This window comes from Phalacrocorax aristotelis, chromosome 5, assembly GCF_949628215.1.
Source record: "Phalacrocorax aristotelis chromosome 5, bGulAri2.1, whole genome shotgun sequence".
Taxonomy (NCBI): Eukaryota; Metazoa; Chordata; class Aves; order Suliformes; family Phalacrocoracidae; genus Phalacrocorax; species Phalacrocorax aristotelis.
In genome coordinates, this window is record NC_134280.1 from 35,200,422 (window position 1) to 35,220,448 (window position 20,027).

Sequence of the window (20,027 nt, forward strand, 5' to 3'; positions counted from 1 at the left end):
GCTACAGCTACACAAAACAACAGTCGAACCTCACCAGTCAGCTGTAACCACTCAGCTATGAAATGCTGTCAGGCTGTCCTTGCTCCCCCAATCACTGCAGCATATTTTAATTCTAAATATTTTTAATCATTTTTCAAAACTTCTTTGGACAGCTATTAGCTTATACAATCACCACTAACTTGCCATAGTAGCTATCCATCAGATAACTAATTTAAAACAAGCAAAGCCTTTTATCTTTCTTCTGACCACAGCCACTGCGTTACTACATGCTATTTGAATTTTGAGCAGTGAGTGACACTTCAGGGATATTAGATCAAGACTTAAGTCCTGTTTGATGTTTTTCCAAATTCAACGAAGTGCAGCTCCACAGGCAGCTAACGGAAGTGATGCAGCAAGATCCCAAAACCTGAACCAAGCCTGGGAATTACTGGAAATTCACATAGAAATGCAAAAACAGTGCTGAATTATGGTAACCAACCAAAGCTGAGTCAACTCTGCTAAACAAACAGAAAAGCATTTATTTTAAACAAAAACACTGGACAAATATTTTTGTAGAGAAAGATACTTGTATTCTTAATAGTTCACTTCTCTGAATCACTAAAAAAATTTTAAATATTCACAAAATCTTTTCAGATTCACTTCTGCATCCCATCAAGATGAATTATTTAAACTACCAGACTTCTTTCAATGACCTAATTACTTCTCATACATCAACTAATGCTAAAATTTTTGAAGGCTGAAAAAAAAAGTTCTTCTCAAGTATGGAACTTATTAAATATTGGGTTTGTAGCCAAAAAAAAAAAGCCAACATAAAAATCCTAATATGGGCGATTTCAACCTCAAATTTAAGTTCTAAGTAGCATACCTCATCTACCATTGTGAAATTACATACCACCTACCACACTTCATGCATCACTGCTTGGGAATTTCAAGACCAAGAGCAGCCAAACCCATCACGAACATTCATGTAGCCCCAAGCTCAGAGGCACGTTTTGCAGAAGAGGTGCACAAAGATACCATATCTACTACTAAAAGCTGGATCAGAAAGTTGTATACAAATATTAATTTACCAATATATCTGAAAAGTTCAATTTTATGGTCAAAGGTTAATTTTCAGCCTGGTTTTTTCCCCCCCACAAAAATTTAACATCATACTACGGTTAAAATGTTTCCATTAACCTGAAAGCTAGAAATTATTAGAAACATAGGTGATGAAAAAATTGGACAACATGCCTAGACATCTTGTTTAACACTGAATTCTCAAAATCATTTGCAATAGCTTAGCCTTTGCAAAATATTGTTAAAGATTACATCATACACTGATGTATGATTCGTGTATTCTGCCATACCAATGTTGTTAGCCCCCACTTCGGTGGAATCCAATCATAATCCCTGCTCTGGGTTAGCTAATGACAAAAGAAAGTCTAGCAAGCTTGCGGGATAATTTGGTTGCCTATCTGAGCTAACTAGGTGGGGAGAGAAAAGCCAATGATGTTTAAACATACATTAAACAATTAGATTTAATCTATAATTGAATTTAATCCATTAGAAGAATTTGTCAGAAGATTTATACAACACTTTCAAAACACCAAATACTAATTTTAAAAAATAGCTTTTTGTAAAAAACCTCTAAAATCAACACACTACACAGAAACAAATATATCAAACCCTTGCTACATTGCAAGACTTTAGTCAAGTTTTTTAACAACACGTCACTAAGCTCAGAAATTCAATCCAAATCCACATCCAAGTATTTGTATTTGTTATATCTTCAAAGATGCCTTGTAGCTGGAAATCTTTTCCCATCAATGCTGGTGACAGCATGCACACCACTATTTGGAGAACAGTAAATAAAAGCAAGCAGCTGCTACCTATATATATACATTTATGCACCTTTAAAAGGATGAACATTTCTCAAGAACCGTTTTCAAGAACCAGGACTATGAGAGGGTCAGGACCAAAACACAATCCCGGTGTCTGAGAGATCAGTAATGCTTGAAACCACAGCTGTGCTGGGGAGAGAGCACCAGCAAACAGGAAATTAGGTTAGAGGAAAGAACCAGAATTGGTTGTGTCCTTTAAAACAAGGACACCTTTAGTTATTTTCAGATGAAGATTGCTGAATAGGGGAAGGTGGATGCAGGTACTACTGTGAGGCTTTATTTGAACTGTGCTGCGATTTCATTCTGGAAATTCAATAAAAAATAACCTAAAAATATAAGTGGTACTCCAATGATTTACCTAATAAATTGCTTCTGTGACTGCAACATCTCATACTGTTGACACCAAGAAAAAAAACAGCGTTGTATAGAAACTGCAGCTGCAAATTATTAATATAGCAACAAATTAGCTCAGCAAAAACCCCAGAATTCTTCTAATGCTTGCAGTCTGCAAATCAGATTCTTCCTCAAACATTCCTTGATCTCTCCCACACCCACTTACCACTTGAGTCTTATCCCAAATTTACCTTTTTTTATCCCTAAAGCAAACATGGGCAGCATTTCAGAACATCTCCCTTTTTTCTAGTCATTTGTCAAAGCTGTTCTTCCTCACTTTGGTCTCACATTTGGCCTTAAGAGAGCGAGAACACTTTCAACACATTTCCATTCTCAGAAAAATAAAAAAGATTATTCAGTAATCCTTCACAGCTTGATCTGTTTTATGTTAGACAACATGCTTGGGAGGAGAAGTGCTGGCCATGCTATGTCTGTAAAATGCTTTTATCCACATGCTCCCATGTTACTCGCAGCCTTTTAAAATACAGACTGTTGTATCTCCTACTTGCAATGCCTGGGATTGCCATCTGGCTAGGCCAGTTGAATCTAAATCATTCTTGGCCACAAGGATGGCAAATTAAAAATTACGCTGTTCCACAGGCACAGCAGTCCTACCGTCAGCCAATCTGAAATGACACCTAATGAAAACTCTAAATAGAAGATGACACAGAGAATAGGCAAATCCCCAAAAGCCTTGTACAATTAAGTTCACACATCCTCCAAGGGGGAAATGAAGCAATACCCTGTTATTAGCGTACAGCTTGTTATGGAATTGTCCAAGGTTTTCCACATCACCCTCATACAGTAAAACAGCAACAACTGCCAGCAGCTTCCTACGGATGTGTAGTCCTTAGCACACGTTTGCATTTGCTGCACTGGAATTATCACTGGCTGCAGAAGTGGCTTGGTTTTCTTCCTTCGTAGCATTGTAGCAAAAGGACAATTTCCCTATCATCAAAATTGTCGCAATAGATGCATTCACATATGCATCTAGCTCTACTTAACAAAAAAAAAAAAGCCTTTGGTTTCACTGCCACCAACTCACTGTAGAAAATACCCACCTTCTTCTTTTGTAAGAGTTAACAAAAACAACCTGCAACATCAGTAATTCAATAGCGGAGTTCAAACTGATTTCTTGTTCCAGGTCTGATCCCAAGCTCCTACCAGGCTGTAATTATCCTTGCCCACTCGTTCCCTTTTTCCTCTGTCAGGGAGCAACTGGCCCACAGAAAGCAGGGACACTGACAGGCTGCTGCTGCAAAAATGGCTGGGGACACAGTGTCATTACCTGAATAAAACAAAACCAAAAGGGACTACAGCCATCTTGTACTACTCATGACAAGCTTAAGTACCAATTTAGCAAGAATCACAGAATCACATGTTGGAAGGGACCTCAGGGATCATCTAGTCCAACCTTTCTGGGAAGAGCGCAGTCTAGACAAGATGGCCCAGCACCCTGTCCAGACAACTCTCAAAGGTGTCCAACATGGCCGAGTCAACCACTTCCCTGGGGAGATTATTCCAATGGGTGACTGTCCTCACTGTGAAAAATTTCCCTCTGGTGTCCAACCGGAATCTCCCCAAGAGCAATTTGTGTCCATTCCCCCTTGTCCTCTCCATGTGACTCCGTGTAAAAAGGGAGTCTCCATCTTCTTTGTAGCTACCCCTTAAGTACTGGTACATTGAACTTGGTACAGTACCCTTGTACTGATACAAGAGGCAGGATTTAAATTCATCCTGTCCAACAAACCCCACGTATCTCTGACCTCTGACTGATGCCCAGAAGGTACAAGTTCATTGGGAACACCTTGTGCTGGTTCACCAGGTAAACTGAGGCAGGCTCTGCAGGCGAACTATTAGTGCCCTTTTCTCTCAAAGCTGGATTTCCCAATACCACCATGTAGGAAAGTGTTGATACCATACAAAGAAAATATTTGCTTTGCCTCCAGATCCAAGCAGCATCTGCTGCCTGGCCACTGCCTGCTAGGAAAACCTGCACCCTCCTGCCCAGCTGTGACAGCTCAACAGATGTTGCTCTGTCACCATCAACGGGCTGCAGAAAACAGCGTGATGTTGCAGCCCACGATTTCTTCCTGCAAGAAAATGGACTTCAGAAACCTGACAGACAGATTGCAGGCAGGAATGTTAATAGATATCGCAACAGCAGTAAAAGTACTCTTAACGAACTAAAATGCTTCATCTCATTTCTCCATCTTTCCTTTGGATTTGGCCAATGTCTGAATATCTTCTGAATTCCTTTTCCTCCCAAAGTCCTACTGAACCAGTGTTTTCCAAACTGAAAAAGGTTATAATTTGGGGCTTTTGAATTAGCTAATGCTTCTCACATCTTACCCACAAAGCAAGGGCTATTATTTGAAAGCCTTGTGCAACTTCTCTTTATTTTCTGTAGGCATTGAACCAGATTCCTTGAGTAGTTAACAACAAACAGCTCCAGTAAATTACAGAAGTAAAATGCGGCATTATGGGGTATATTTGTATTAGGACTGCTGGAATGTTTGCATTCAGCATCAGCTAAATGGGAACAGCACTTTAGCAACATCAGATTAGGACAGAGTTTCGGGCCAGTGACTGCAATTTAGATGACAGAAGATTTGCCTAGCAGAATTCCATAGGAAGAACAAATGCTCCGCTGGCTCTTGCTACTAAATGCCACACATTTAGCTAAAGATTGGGCAATTTTCAAGAAAGAAACAGGCCACTTAAAGTACTGCTGAACAAACAGCTGCAACCATGTGAAGCAATATCATCTTTTAGCAGTTTAACAACGGAGGCTTCACTGCAGTTTAGAAAAACGGACAGTACAATAATTAGAGTTTGTTAGGAAGTGTACAAAATGTTCACTGGGACATTATCTCCTACTGACGTAAACAAGGGCTGAAACGTTCTTCACTAACAGGACTCAAGGCCTTCATAAATGCAGAGGGAAGAGGTTTCGTTGCTGTTGCTGGAGTTCTTTGGCATTTGTTGAGGGGTATTGTTGGGGTATTTTTGTGTTGTTGAGGGTTTTAGGTGGGTTTCTTATTTTTACATCAGGTTCGTTACAATCTACATTAAGCAATAATTAGCTGTTATCAATCCCCCAAAAGCGAGATGCTTCTTTCATGCCTTTGTTCATAACCTTTGTCACAAGACTATGTACCACGCTCCTGTCATGTTAAAAAAAAAAACAAAAAAAACCCAAAAAAAAAAACCAACAAACCTGAGCCACGTAGGCAGAAGATACAGCTTTGCCCTCCTCCTCTTCCCTAATAAAAGACAAATTCACAAGCCTGGAGGAAGGAGTGAGAGGCTGTGTTTGTGTTTCTCCAAGGCTACTTTTTGTTATTTTTGCATACTAGTTTGAATAACACTAGCATAGATACTACCTGCTGTAAAAGACCATGGGGTGTATTTATACTACTATTTCTACATTTTATGCCCAGCAGTACAGGTTTTCAAATTACTTCTAATAATTTTTTTGCAACCACAACACAACAACCTCCACCAGCAATTGCACTCAGGGGTTGATCTATTTCCTAAGTCAACTTGCATTCTCGCTTTAACTCATATGGGTCAGTCATACAGCCACGCTAGGCTTCGGGAAAAACATTCAGTTCTTCAACATTGCTAAGGCAACCTTCTTTAGCACCTGCTAAAATAGTCTTAAAACAATCAAAATATGTTTGGTCCTCCATTTTTACCCTGCAAAAATTCCTTTATGTTTTGGATTATATTGACAGGTTTCAAAAATTATAGGTGTGGAGTAGCCTTCCCATAAGCAATTATTCCAGAGCCTGATTTTTTTTTTTTCTTAATTACTTCTTTTTGACAGGGAGAACACCTTGGGCACTTTCAATGCATAATGCATCTGGAAATAAGTCTTCACTAACAAGGCCGTTTGCAGTCCGAAATTCTGGTTAAATTCCCACTGACTTCAGCAGAAACAGGATCCACGGTGGTTTCTTACATTTAGGCTTTTCTTAGTCATTGTCTAACCACAGAGTTTTACAATCATTCCAGGTCCACATCTACAGAAAGGGATAAAACATTCAGAAACAGAGGGGGTCTCCTTTTGGCACATACCGTGCTAAGATTCTCTTGAATCTTTTTCAAAATAAGGAGCAAACTGTGACTGCAAAAGCAAAAGTTGTCAAAGGTCCTGCCTTCTTCCCCTAAACCAAAGACTAGATTTCACAGTAACAGTATTCTTTGGACAACGTGATTTTTTTAAAAAGTTGTCAGTACAGAATGTGAACACAAAGAAAACACGCTCATTGTTTCAAAAAAAAACCACAAAAATTAGCTTTTACTACTAGATATCTGAACTCAACTAAGTAGGGGGTGTCCTTTTAAACTGATTATCTTCATCTCTCAAGCTGCCGCTTAAAGTTCTCTGCCAATTTTTTGGGATCCTGCCCAATCCAAAGGTTACGTTTGCCTAGCTGTTGCAGAACAGGGTATGAAAACCAAGGCAGCACTTATTTATTTTGTGGGATCTTCTTTGTTTGTTGTATGTGACACACCAGTAGCTTGCTACCACACCAGAGCTTGTGTTCAGAAGATCTTCCAGTAGCAGCCCTCAAAGTCAAAACATTTCTTTCCACTGGGGTTTCACTCCTTTGGGAGCAATCCAGCAATCAACTGTAATCTATATCTTCGTTTATATTTTCATTATAATGAGGTTTTTTACGTTTCTTTCCACACAAGCGCGCAGGCAGAGAGCAAGCCTTGCTTTCCTCCAGTCAGCACATGAATCACAGATCCCCAATACAAGCAAAAGAAATCTACTTGGTGGGGCAACTGGAGGGAACACAAACTATGTCATGTCATAAGGTGGATATCAAGAGATGTCTTAATACTACAGGGTTAAAACACCAGAGTACATGCTAATCTTCTCCTTAAATGCTTGCATGCATTCCCTGTTAAGTAGTCTGCGATAAGCCTCAAAGATACACAGGATATGAAATCACAGAACAGGTAACACTGCAACTTCACTCAGCTGCCAACAGCAGAAGGAAGAGCAGCCGCAGAAATTCATCACAGCAGCCACTGAACCAGACTCAAAACGGGGCACGAACAAATATAAAGCTAATCAGGAGCTTTAGGAAATCCAGATCGCAGAAGAGGCTTTGGTGCCCCTATCTACCTACCACCACGCCACCCACGATAACTAAATGTACCCGTAACTCCTAGAGCAGCTGCCAGACACCATCACGCTCACAGTTACCAACAGAGCAAGGCCCAAGTTTCCATGCACCCATATTCTCTTCCAAGCACTAAAAGTCTGAGTAAAGCTAAAATTTACATGGCTGAAAGCCCCTTCCACACCACTCGCTTTCTTATTCAATTTAAGACGGAAGGAAAAGAAGCCACCCAAACACCACCCCAGAGATCTTACTCTTGCCCATTTCAGTTTCCCCTCCTGGAACCCTCAACCGACAGGCTCCTTGTAATATCTGTAAACAATATTTGGAACGTTTTTAACCTAGTATTTTATACAAACAAGACAAATCACGCTAGCTGTACACGTCCTGGTATACACGTCTACTCTGTCATACATGCTCAATGTTGAATTTCATTCAAAGGAGAGAGGAGTAAAGGACAACAGAATAGCTAATTTTCTACACATCTGTAAAAGCAGGCAGGAGAAGAGATTTGGGCATGAGAGTCCCATCAGAGACATGGGCTGCCAGGAGAACAAACACCTTGTTAAGTACCACTGAGCCATTGCAGAAGCATTTCACAAGATTCCCTAGCTGCAGAAAAGCTTCAAATGGAAATTATTACTTCTTTGCAAGTCAATCCATCACAAGAGAAAAACCTGCAGGAAGTCAGACTCAATTAGCCCTACTTCTCCCAGGACTAGCTGCCAAGGTAACAGAACAGTGCAGGGTTTCACCCTACAACTTGCCGTCGCTGTCTATTCTACACATTAATTTATCTTCAGCAAAACACTGCTATTTTAAATGAAATTTTAAAAAAATATGGATGCAAGTGGTGCAGGAAGAGGAAGTAATATTCACCTAAACCCAAGCTAAGCAAGCATCTATTTAACGGCACGGGAAGCTTAGACACATTACATGTACTGTCAGACGTGTTTGCGTAAGTGTTAAACAACATCCACAGTCAGTAAGACACCTGAAATCACAGGATAAAAGTAATCAATTTTTAAATCAAGCCATCTCCGGCTATTCCTGTGTATCTCTTATCAAGAGATATCTCAGACAATGGGGGCAGTTCAAGAAGGTGCATTTCAACACAGAGTAATCACTCTTGTCCAGTCAGCTGTGAAGTTAGAAGCCAGCACACAGTGTTTTTATTAATATCTAGCATGATAAACAAAGGCATTTCCAAAGGAAATGTAACACTTTGTGGATTTAGAAAGGGACACCTTCCTAAAACATCAACAGAAAGCACCTCCCTCCCACAGAAGGAAAACAGCCAGTCTCACAGCAGAGAAACTCAACATATACTCACAGGTAGAGTGTTTTCCCTTGCTTTGTTTCAGCAAGATCTGTCATCTGAAAGTTTCAGGAAGCAAAAAGATCTATTCGCATGGAATACATGCAAGCTTCCCCTGTGGCAGAAGTATGTTAGGAGGTATGAGGAGCTCCAGCTCCACCCTTGCTTGCCAAAAGATTTTCCAAGGTTTCTCCCGGAGTGAACTTTGTTTTAACACAGGCTTGTGCTCTTTGATCACTGAAGGTAATCTCCAGAGCCCTTTTAACTCCCGCAGCCTGACAGTCTGTGAACTGAACAATGGCAAGAGTAGCTGTATCTGTTCTGCATGTTTGAGGCCCATGCCAAAACCACTGTATCATGCAATCATGACTATTACACTGCACTAGTCCAGAGCACGGTTTTTCAGCCTCCTGATGTTTCATGAGAGATAGTTCCTGCAGGCCTAATTTCTTGCCTAAATTTATTCATGGCCAGCCAATATCCACTTCTTGGTTGGGCTAATGCTACAGAGGGGTGGTTTTTTTTTGTTTGATTTTAAATTTAAATGTGTTTTCTTCCTCCCAGGAAAATATTTAGAGAGGATCTACTCACAGCCCTCATTCTGAATAAAGCACAGCCAGGATTGCTTATTTTCCTCTCAGCAGCTTCTCCATCCCCCAACCATCCCAGCAGCCCTTTCCACTACCACAACTATCTGAGCCCATCTTTACTGAGCAGGGCTAACCAAGGCTGTACAGAGGATTCCTGGTACGTTGTGGCAGCGATATTTCCTCACTGTGACCAGGAATATTCCTTCCAACAGAAGGGGATTAATTTTTACCCTCTTCACTACTCTTTTACCATCTCCAAAGTTTCACCTGGAATCAGCACTTCCCTGGCTTACCCTGTGCAACTAAGCTCAACTGCCCCATCAGTCACACACCTACTCTCACACACAAAAACTAGGAAGGGCCTCCAGACACTCAGTAACCAATTGGTTATTGGTTTAGCCGTAAGGTTTAACTTGTGTAGCTTGTAGGTTTAACTTCTCCCAAAAATTATCTGCCTCTCAATCCCTACCACCTTCCTTCTGACCTTTCTCCAAGCCTCTCTTGATGAAAAAGGAGAGGAACTGGCATTCCCTGTCGTAAGTTAGACATCCCAGGTATTCCTTCTTTCACATCCGAGCATGCACCCCGCTAGAAAAAGATTTCTTTCCACCCTCAAACAAGCTCTAGCAAAGCTATTTGGCGGAAGGTTAACTGGTCCCTGGAGTCCCAGAAAAAATGGCACCTCTTCATCTCTCAGCCAGCATCGCCAGCACCTCTCTGTTAAACTGCTTATTTGCGTCCTCGAAGGAACAATGGAGAGGATTAATACCAACTTCACTTCCTTCAACAGCTCTCCTAAAAGCAGAACTAGCTTCTCATTACAGTGCCATCCAAAGAGTCCTTATGCAATAAGGACTTTAAGGATACCTCTTTCATCTAAAAAGACACCAATAACTGTCCTACAAATTGTTTTAACACAAAGGCACTAAAATACAGAGTAGGTACAACTTCCTCTGCTCATGCTTTCCCAAGATACAGAATTCAACACCCAGTAGTTTCCTTGTTTCATTTCTGGGGTGCAGGCTTTTCAAAGGTCAGTGGAGAAGTTAAAGCACAGTACCACAACATTACATATGCTCTGTTGTGCACAAAAACTGGTTACCTTAAGGTCAAGCCTCTACAAAGGTATTCAAACACCAGTGTGCTCTTGCAGACACCAGGAAGAACAGACTCCATAAAGAAAATGCATATAAAAGAGTAGAAATGTTTCAGGATGTGACTGCTCCATACCTGTTTTTATTTCCATTGTAGTAAGTCCTGCAGCTTAAAATATTCTTATTTCTAATTCAAAGTACCCCCGGTAGCACTTCAGAGCATACAAACTATGAAAATTATGGACAATTACAGAAGAAGGAGCAGAGAGAAAAAAGCAAGAGAGCTCACATACAGAACATATTTGTGAGCCCAGAAAACTTGTACCAATGCTGACCAGGCTGTGGTCACAAACTTTTAAAAACTGCTTTCTGCTGACAGTATGGAAAAATGAGTCTCGCCTTGTTGCCTGTATTTAGAAAACAAAGAAATCTACAGCAAGCAATTCTGATAGTACAGTACAACCAACTCTCCTGTTACACAGCACCTATTCCTCATAATTATCTCCTCTTTTTCTCCTTCCTATACACTTTTTCTTTCTTCCTGCTATCTTGCCTTTTAACAGTACTCTTGCCCAGCAGCATAAGGATTTCTGCTAATACAAGAGCCTCGTAAGGACTGCTGCCTCTTCAAGAGGAGAACAAGGCAAAGTTTATGAACATAATTAGTACACCCACACCAAAGCAATTCAGAGGCAGCACTGCACAAAGTCAGGGACAAAGCAATTACCTAAAGTCCAAGATACACCCACTCCCCACCCCTGCAAAGGAGAAAATCTTTGTGACAGTAAATGTTTCTCACCCTCGCTCCTTGGGAGTCTGGGTGTTTGGATTCCTTATCTTGGGCCTTCAGTAAGTCTGGCTGCTAGAGGCCACCTCTTGATTGCTTTCATCCCAAAGGCTCAAACGTTAGTGTGAGTCTGTTTTCCACTGGAGAGAAAGGATGCTGCTTTTGCCTCTGGGGTCCATTACTCCTGCTATAATGTCTGCACAGAATGATTCCCCAACCAGTTTGCATCTGAGAAGGGGACTTCATAAGTCTACTTCACCTCTGAAACCCTATTTTGAAACTTTAGTCTTTCTCATTGAAATGCTTTCATCACCACAGTGACTTTGCTAGTGGAATTAAAATATATCAAGAAACAGACACAAGTTTACTTGCTGATACCGTATGGGAAACTTCCCAGGAACAAGGAGCTGAAAGAGACAAAAGGATTAAATGTCTGCATGGTTTTCTCCAAAAGCTATGCCACTAGCTCTTCACATGCAAAAAGACAATTTGGATGATTCTAGCCCTGCAGTCAGATGATACATTAGTCTAAAACCTTGAGTCTGCAAGCAACTCCAAAGACTCTACAGTCACTTAAACAAAGTTAAGCAAAAGGTGAGATAAACTGCTTGGTTTTACAACTTTCTTCAAACACTGAGCAAAGGATTAAAAATGGCAGGAGTCACTGAAAATGGCCACACACACCACAAAAGCACACTCCAGCTCTACTGAAAGAAGAGCCTCCCACAGGCCAGGCTGTTCCCTGAGGATCAAGCCACACATTTCACAGTTACTCGCCTCCCAGATACAGGATATGATGGCAACAAGCATGATATGCCAGTGGCTTTGGGAGGATGGGGGACAGGCACCAGAGGTAAGCAAAGAAGTAGAGGCCACTTGGTTAGAGAAAAGACAGCTTGGCAGGATAACAAAGACAAAAATGATAAGGAAGTATGGAAATGAGTTAATGTCCCTACTGAGGTATGGAAGCTGGGAACCCCAGACAGAGTTACAGAAAAAATGTATTTGCTCAGTGAGCAGAGGTACTTCTGCTATTCAAAGGAGAAACACCTACTACATTTCTTTCATATGTTTTTATATACACGAAAGCACATGGAAAAGTTTTGAGAACATCACCTTTCTCTTCCCCCATCACTCTTCCTCAAAACAGGGCTTAAGTCCAACAGCGAAAAAGAGGAGATCCTGGTCTCCACACTCGGTTCAGACGCCAAAATCTGGAGTCATAAAATCCAAAAGAGCAAAGCTTCCACAATCTACAAGCAAAGTGGGGCACAACTGTAAAGGGTGAATATCTTGAGACTAATACTCAAACCCAGCAGGAAAGATTAACAAAAAGACCCTTGTGGCAGTTCCAGCATTCTCCTTAACAGCTACTTCACAGTATATGACAGAGAGTTGCAACCCTTTCCACTATCACATCGGCGCAAAAGAAAAATCTTTACTTTTACTCTTTTTTTTTATTCTAGGAACTGCAGAACAAAAGAAAATTAATGTTATTCTTTACTGCTTCTTTATGACAAAGAATGCCTTGATGTTAGTTTATACATCAGAAATCAAGCTCTGGTTTCCTTCTTTTTGGAGGATATGAATGGAGAGGTTACATAAGGGTGTAATAGGAGCTGTTACTTCCTTTCCCAGTTGAGGAGAAAAAGCTGTGGATCAGGTTACAGACTCAAGGGCTAGTCATCACTACTGCAGCCTTCCTAAATTTTTTGCCAGTAGTCCCCCAGCAAACAGGAGAACGCTACTTAGATACCTTTTATTTCAAAGTAAGAAGGCTCCAAAAATTTAAAAGACTAAGTACCTACCTACTAGCACTAGTATCTAGTACCCAATTTCCCTAGAGGGAAAAAGAAAGCCTTTTTTTTTTTTTTGCCTTTGATTAAACTGAGGAAATTCCCTAAGCCTGGTGCATACAATCACTCAAGTCACCATCTTCCATTTCAGTTTGTTCTTCATTAGCACAATAAAAAGGATGAATGAAATATAAGGTAAGATTTATAGGATGGTCTGACATGTGAGCTGCACTAAGAAGCTCAGGACACTGACAGAGCGCTTAACTTTGGCCGGCATGGTAGTGTTTGTCCCAGCTCTGACCACACAGGGCAAGCAAAAGGAGGAAACACGGTGTCCAGATGGGCCTGCATGAGCACTAAGCTGTTCTCCAAACCATCCCGCTTGTGCTTTCTTCACCTTCCTCTCCGATTCCCAAGCCACTGCTATTACTGCTGCTGAAGGAAGATGAGATCAGGCTCCAACATGAGGAATTTCTGTTCCCACAGAGCTCAGAGAAACCGGATGATCTCAGAGGATCATGTGAAGCAAGTCCATGACACTTCCACGAGGCAGAGAATCTCCAGTATACTGCCAGCAGTTTCTTAAGAGTGCAGTGGGAAAAACTAATGGCTTTGCTTATGTTTCCAATTTCTCTCTCCCACTTCCTCCTCTCATTTGCCAGACCTTTATTTTCCCTTCCCCTAGAAGCACTCATAGGCTTGTAATGTACATTTGCCCTTCTAAAGGGAATTACATGAAGTCTTGCACAACGTTTGAAAGGGCTAACACACATAGCTAAATTAAACTACCATCCCCTGGCACCGTTTCCTCACGTAGTTCCCCCCCACAGATGTGATTTAACAGGGTCTCTTACAAAAAAAAAAAGGAAAGGAAAAAAGGTAAGTTTCTGTGACCTAAGATGCTTTCATGAGTTCTTTCACCTTTGCCTTGTGGAGCACTCAGTCTGTTTGTGGTGCCCATATGGAGCTAGAAGCTTTTAAGGTGTCCATTAAACATGCCACCTAACACCACACCAGTGTTTCCAGAAGCATCTTCTTTCCTAAGGAAAGGGGGGAACTCGTAGTAACCTAACACATCGGTAGTTGCTACACGATGGTAAACACGAATACGAGCGGTGACCACTGTATGCCACTCTGGGAATAACGGGAACGCTGCAACTATTACACCTTGACACAGAATCAAGCCAGAGGCAGTACGTTGCATTGAGCACTAAATTAGACATTCTTAAACTCAGGCCTGGGACAACTGGAAATAAAAACACATAAGGAGAAGAACGCCATTACCTTTAATATGTTTAAAAGCGGCCAAGCACTTCACTCAACTTTAACAGATGGGTCGGACTATTTCTGTTCCCAACCACTGTGTGCTTTTGGGGAAAGCCTTGTTTTTGACACCAGGCTTGACAAAGTGATGATTCATCCTGGGGAAGATGGGCAGCTTGTTGCCAGCCTTAATTCACAATTAACAATAGGACAGCCGGATATGGGAAACTCATGATTCAACTCAAAAATTGCAGAGTCAGCTATTTTACCTGACCTTCACATTTTCCAGTAGCAATTTCTAATCTTTTTAGAAACTATTTTAAATAGTTTCTCCATCATACGTTTTAAGAGGAGTTTGTTTTTATTTCATTACTGTTATGTTTGTCCTTCAGGATAGTAGTCCTGATTAAATACATCGTAACTGATTTAATCACATTGTCTGAAATTGCAAAGGTTTAAATGACTCAAAAAAGCAAACAGCACTCATGCACACGGACAGATGTGCACACAGGTACTGTGGTAAGGCAAGTGCGTGCTGGTCCAATGCACGTCGTGACCGTACCGCCAGCCCCACTCCCTACAGGCCCTGCTCAGATGGCCATTGTTTTGCACGGGAGACTCTGGCCACTCCGAAGAACAAAGGGATGCCCTTCCCAAAACACAGCAGTAGCAGATGTCCTACACCACATCCCAGCAGCCTCGGCCTCCACAGGCGCAAACAGATGGTCTTAGTTGGGAGGCTACACCAAGCCGTCCTCACAAGCAAGCTCTTTGGGACAACAACCCTGTCCTGGAAAGTCCTTCCCTCAGTCTCTTCTCCAAAAGTTACCCGACGGCAGAATTTATCATCCTGCTCCAAGTTAGCGACACTCTTCCCATGGTCCTCCCCTCTTCCCATAACCGAACCCGCTCTTTTGAATTAAGCGAAGCTGCGCGCACTCAGCAATTATTTTAGACAAGAAGAAACAGATGCCACGGTCTCTTTCCAGAAAAAGCACGCACACGTTCTTATTTTAAAGGGTAAGATCCGGACCATCTCTGCGTGCGCGCACACCAGCGTTCAAGCCTAAATTAAGCTGCCTAAAAGCCCACAACCGTCCACCAGATGCTAACGAAACCCACAGCGCCCGTAAATCCTCCCAAAGCCGCAGCTTTGCCCCGGGAAGGTTCGCCCGGGAGGAGCCGGGGTTCCCAGGCTCGGCACCCGGTACCTCCGCTCCCTTCTCCCGCAGGACCGGGTGCCCAACTCCCCCCTACCCCAAGCCTCTGCGGCACCGGCCCCGGCCCCGCGGGGGGCGCGGCGGGTCACGCCGGGCTGCCGGTACCGGAGCCCCGCCGCCCCCCGATCCCGCACAACAAAGGCGGCCCGGGGGAACCCCAACACCCCCCGCGGGGGGAGCCGTACCTCTGCCGCCGAAGGGCGCTGCCCTCCCGCCGTCCCGCGGCCGCCCGACGCTTCCCGCCCGAGCCGGCGGCGCAGCGGAGCGGGGCGCACCCCCGGCCCCGCCCCCGCCCGCGGGGGGCGGAGGCGCCACCGCCCCCCGGCCGCGCCCGCCCCGGCCCGCCCCGGCCCCGCAGCGCCGCCCGGCGGGCACCGCTCCCGCAGCCCGCCCGCGGCGCCAGCCCACCCCAGCCCCCCCTTTCTTCCACGGAGGGCGCTCCCCCCTCCGCGGGCGACCCCCAGGTGCTCCGGGCCGGAGTCCTCCTCGCCCCATCCTCCCCGTGTGCTGTAAAGGTGGGGGGTTCGGGGCGGGGGTTTCACCCGTCCTGTTTGCCGTACGACCCAGACCTGTAAGCCTCTGCAGTTCTCCAGCTCTACCCTAGTATCGTATTTTATTCCAAACCCCCCCACCATATAGTTCACCTTTCACCTTCAAAAACTAAACAAAAAGAGGAACTGACCTATCTTACCGTGAAACCCAACATCCCCGCCTAGATTCCTGCAATAATGTTTTCAGCACCTCCTCAAAACATACCAGCATTTTAAATGCAAGCACCCAAAAGTATTTACAGCAAGCTCTGACATAACCTATCTTATCTTCCCAATCCTGCCCCTGATAAGCGCATAAGCCATCAACAATGTAGGGCGACTACCCCATTGTGTGAAAAGGGAAGAAAAAAAAGTAAAAAGAAAAAACCCTAAGGGCCATATTCATACCGTGTCACAGCCATCTGCTGGGCTGAAACTGAGTCTGAAGGAAAATAAGCAGACTTTTCTCCCCACCCCCATAAAAACTCCCCAATGCACAGATCAGCCAGGGGAGTATTTAGGTCTGAGTATTACACTCACACACTTCCTGGCAAAATACTCACGTGAAAAGTTTCACTATGTGTACTTTTTCCTAAGAAACCAATTACCACATTGTCTTTATGTTATTTTTTCATTATTGCAAGTGGGCTTTTTAAGCTAACCAAATTACATATAAGAACTATTATATTTAAAGAGAAAAAAAATTTTAAAAAACCTAAAGGAGGAGATAAAGGTAAATTTGGCTTTTTTTCTCTGGCTCTTTAAGCCTACACACTCCACTTACTTCTGCTAGAGTTGAAAAGGGCTGAACCATTGCACTGTTTCTGAGCTGGGTTGTTTTTAAGCTGCAATAAGCTTCAGTTCAGCTACAAGCTAAGCCCATGTTTGATAGGTAACAGCAAAGAGGACCTGAATTGCAGACACACAACCAAAACTTCGTATGTGGCAGAAATCCAGCTTACATCACCCAATTCCATGTGATCAGAACCACACAGTAAAGGTGCAAATTGCACTTTGAAAGCCTTTCTCATTAAAACACTTCAGTTATTTCAACGTCAATACTATATTTTCAGCTACATATGCTATTCCTTGGTAGTCCTTCTGCGTATAGAAAGATATTGCATTCTCGCACAATTTTTCAAATCTGTAACTATATAAATGTTAGCGACAGCTTTCAGATGAGTTCTACGAACTCAAGCCCTACAGCCCTACCAATTCATAGACTCATCCCTATTTTATTATCTGTAGATATTCTGAGCAGATGCTTAGCTCCCTAGATTTGTTTTGCCCTGAAGTTTTTATATCTGTAAAAATAATGACTGCTTTCATCAGAAGTGATCAAAACCATTTCAACAAAGTATTTTTCCCACTTGACAATTGAAGGCTTGGTCAAAACTTGGTTCTATGGAAAAAATTACAGTTCTGATGCCGGTGTTCTCAGGAAGAGAATTTAGGTTTTGGCTGGTCTGAAAGGCACACAGGCAAGAACCATTCCTGAGTAGCACCATTGACCCCATCCCTTTTGCCCTGTTCTCCATTCAGAGGTGAGTGCTTTGCTCATGACTCAGCTTGCTGTTCTGGGACATGGTTATTGCATTCTTTCCCAATTAATGAAGGGAAAAAAAAAGAAGTAATAATTTCCTTTTACTCCAAATCTGAATGAAAACTAAATTCAAGCTTTTGTAAGGAAAACAGTTACTGTCCGGCCAACACTATTTATCAACAACGCACCCAGAGCAGTGAGTAGCATCACAAGACAGTAACTGCAACCATTTCACAGAGAAAGCACCTATTTCAACTTTACACATTAAAATTATTGTAGGTCATTGCATTGGCATGAAAAGATAACATTTTCTACCTCAGAGGTTAAAATTCTCCATTTCATCCAAAGAGAAGCTTCAACACAGGAAAAAACCAATGTCGCTTTCCTTCCATGGTCTTACTGCTGTGCTTCAAAAGGCTTAATCGTGCCTGCTTCTCAGGCGCACTCTTCATGCTCATTGGATGCTTAGATTCCTGCAAATGAGAATGTCCATCTGTAATAGCTGGTGACATTAGGTAGCATTTGTAACACAGATAATATTAAGCATCCTCGTGAGGCTGCCTTGTCCTCCAGGAAATTAACCAAAAATATGCATTTTCCCCAGCCTTCCAGCACTCCATTCCCTCCTTGTTTCAGATCTGTGTGAAAGAAGATATCTCATTACCCATCCTTATTCTGGGGCAATTTTCTATTCTCAGTCTTTATAAAATGTGAATTAGCAGCCGAATGCTACATCTTACACTCTTTGCTTTGTTGTGGCTTAATAAGAAACATTGGTCCTGAAACCTGTGTTCTTTACTGAAAGCAAGTTAATACAATACAACAGGTATCACAACTCAATCTATAATTTCTTTTTTTTCATTCTACTACATCTATTGGACTACCATAATTACCACTGACTCAATCTGCAGTAAATGAAAAGAAAAACTAAAATAAATTAAAAGATGTGCCTGGTCACAGATGATCAGGCAGACACCCAGAATTCTTTTCTTTAAGAAATGGCTCATTTCTTAAAGCCAAATGGTATAGCCTGGGCCATATAAGAGATCAGGGTTAATCAATATTCAACACATGGTCAGGCCTCTTTTGAATGTTAGATATAACCTAGAGAATATTTAAGGGGAATTTCCAACACTGAATCATTAAATATGCTTTCTTTAGCATGCACGCGTCATCCTGAAAGGGCAGAGCCAGAGGCTTCGTTTGGCAACAGCCTACAGCAATTTCAGAGTGAAAACAGGAACGTGGCTGCATCCCTGTTTTGCAGCTGGTGAATCATGGACTCACCAGAAGCTGTGGCAGACACCTGTGTACATCAGAGCAGTTTAGGAGCTGCTTATTTACAGATGACCCTTTTTTTTTTTTCTCCCTTTGGACATTTCCACAGGTTGGATTATAGTCTCTTGACTACAGCCTTAAGGCCTACAGCTTCACAAGTCAAGCAAGTAAACCAACTGTAAAACTAGCTATTGCTAAGATTGGAAGGGAAAAACTAGTGATTCGGGCACCCATTTTGACTGATAAACCACGAATCAAACCCACAACAGTCCTTCAGTCTGCCTATGACAATCCTTGGCAATTAGAAGAGCACTAGTCAATGGCTAGAAGTACTTCCTAGCCAACCTTGCCGAGAAATAAAACTCAGCCAAAAACAATAGAGCAATTACTTGACAGAGCTGAAAACACAATTTAGATGTCCATGTTTCTAATCTCGTGCTTAACTACAAGACCAAGCTTAGCCATTTTTCCTATACTTGGTGAGAAAATTCTGCACACTTATAAAATGTTGCAGCTATACCTCTGTTCTAACTCAGTGGGACTGAGTGCGTACCAGAAGTTGTGGAAATATACCCTTATGGTAGTTATAATACTTTTCCACTTCAAGAAAAAAAACAAAAACCAAACACAACAGTATTCAGAAGACAACAGCAGGAAATCTTGCTCCAAGGCTGAGCACAGGGATTTAACAAGTCTGTGGCTTCTTTGTCATGGAAAATGGCCACAGGTTTGAGCTCTGTCTGCACACAAGTGAATGATTCGACAAACAAACTGCCAGTAGCCCAGATAATTCCAGTTTTGTGACTGCAAAACCAGAAAGCAAAAACTGTACATGAACACAGCTGATCCTTCACCCTCCTGTGGCAAATTAAATTGCATGCAAGTTAGAACGAACAAGCAGTGGCTCTGTACAGCCACGTGCTGGAAAGCTCCGCAGGTGCTTTGGAAAGCATCGGTTAATTCAGTACTCAGACAGATCATCTGCCGTCTGCAACAATATACAGGATTTGTATTCCCATCTGTCTAAAAACTGTCAACTTTCCATTTTGCCATAACGTCTCCTGATTTTGCCAAATAAGGAGTTTCCCTTGTTGTTGAGAGGCAGCAATATGCCTTCAATTAGCACAGGATTTTTGTTCTTTGCAGCAAAGACCTGCGTAAGACAGCCTGAGGGTCTAGACTTAGAAA

The 20,027-nt window shown here is 42.4% G+C and overlaps 1 protein-coding gene across 6 annotated transcripts in view; it reads right to left on the minus strand.

Annotated features, from left to right (window-relative positions):
• Window positions 1–17,974, minus strand: part of MYO1B (myosin IB) — a 121,645-nt gene extending 103,671 nt beyond the window's left edge. For 3 of the 6 annotated variants that reach the window (XM_075093917.1, XM_075093915.1, XM_075093913.1), the window contains exon 1: window positions 15,674–15,754. Coding sequence is in view for 3 of the 6 variants with exons in the window: in XM_075093912.1 (XP_074950013.1) it covers window positions 17,877–17,903 (27 nt within the window). In the remaining 3 variants the exon portion in view is untranslated. Of the gene's footprint in view, window positions 1–15,673; window positions 15,755–17,876 lie in introns of those variants that run through there. The other 3 variants (XM_075093916.1, XM_075093914.1, XM_075093912.1) reach the window with 2 other exon arrangements.
• Window positions 17,975–20,027: the final 2,053 nt, after the last annotated feature.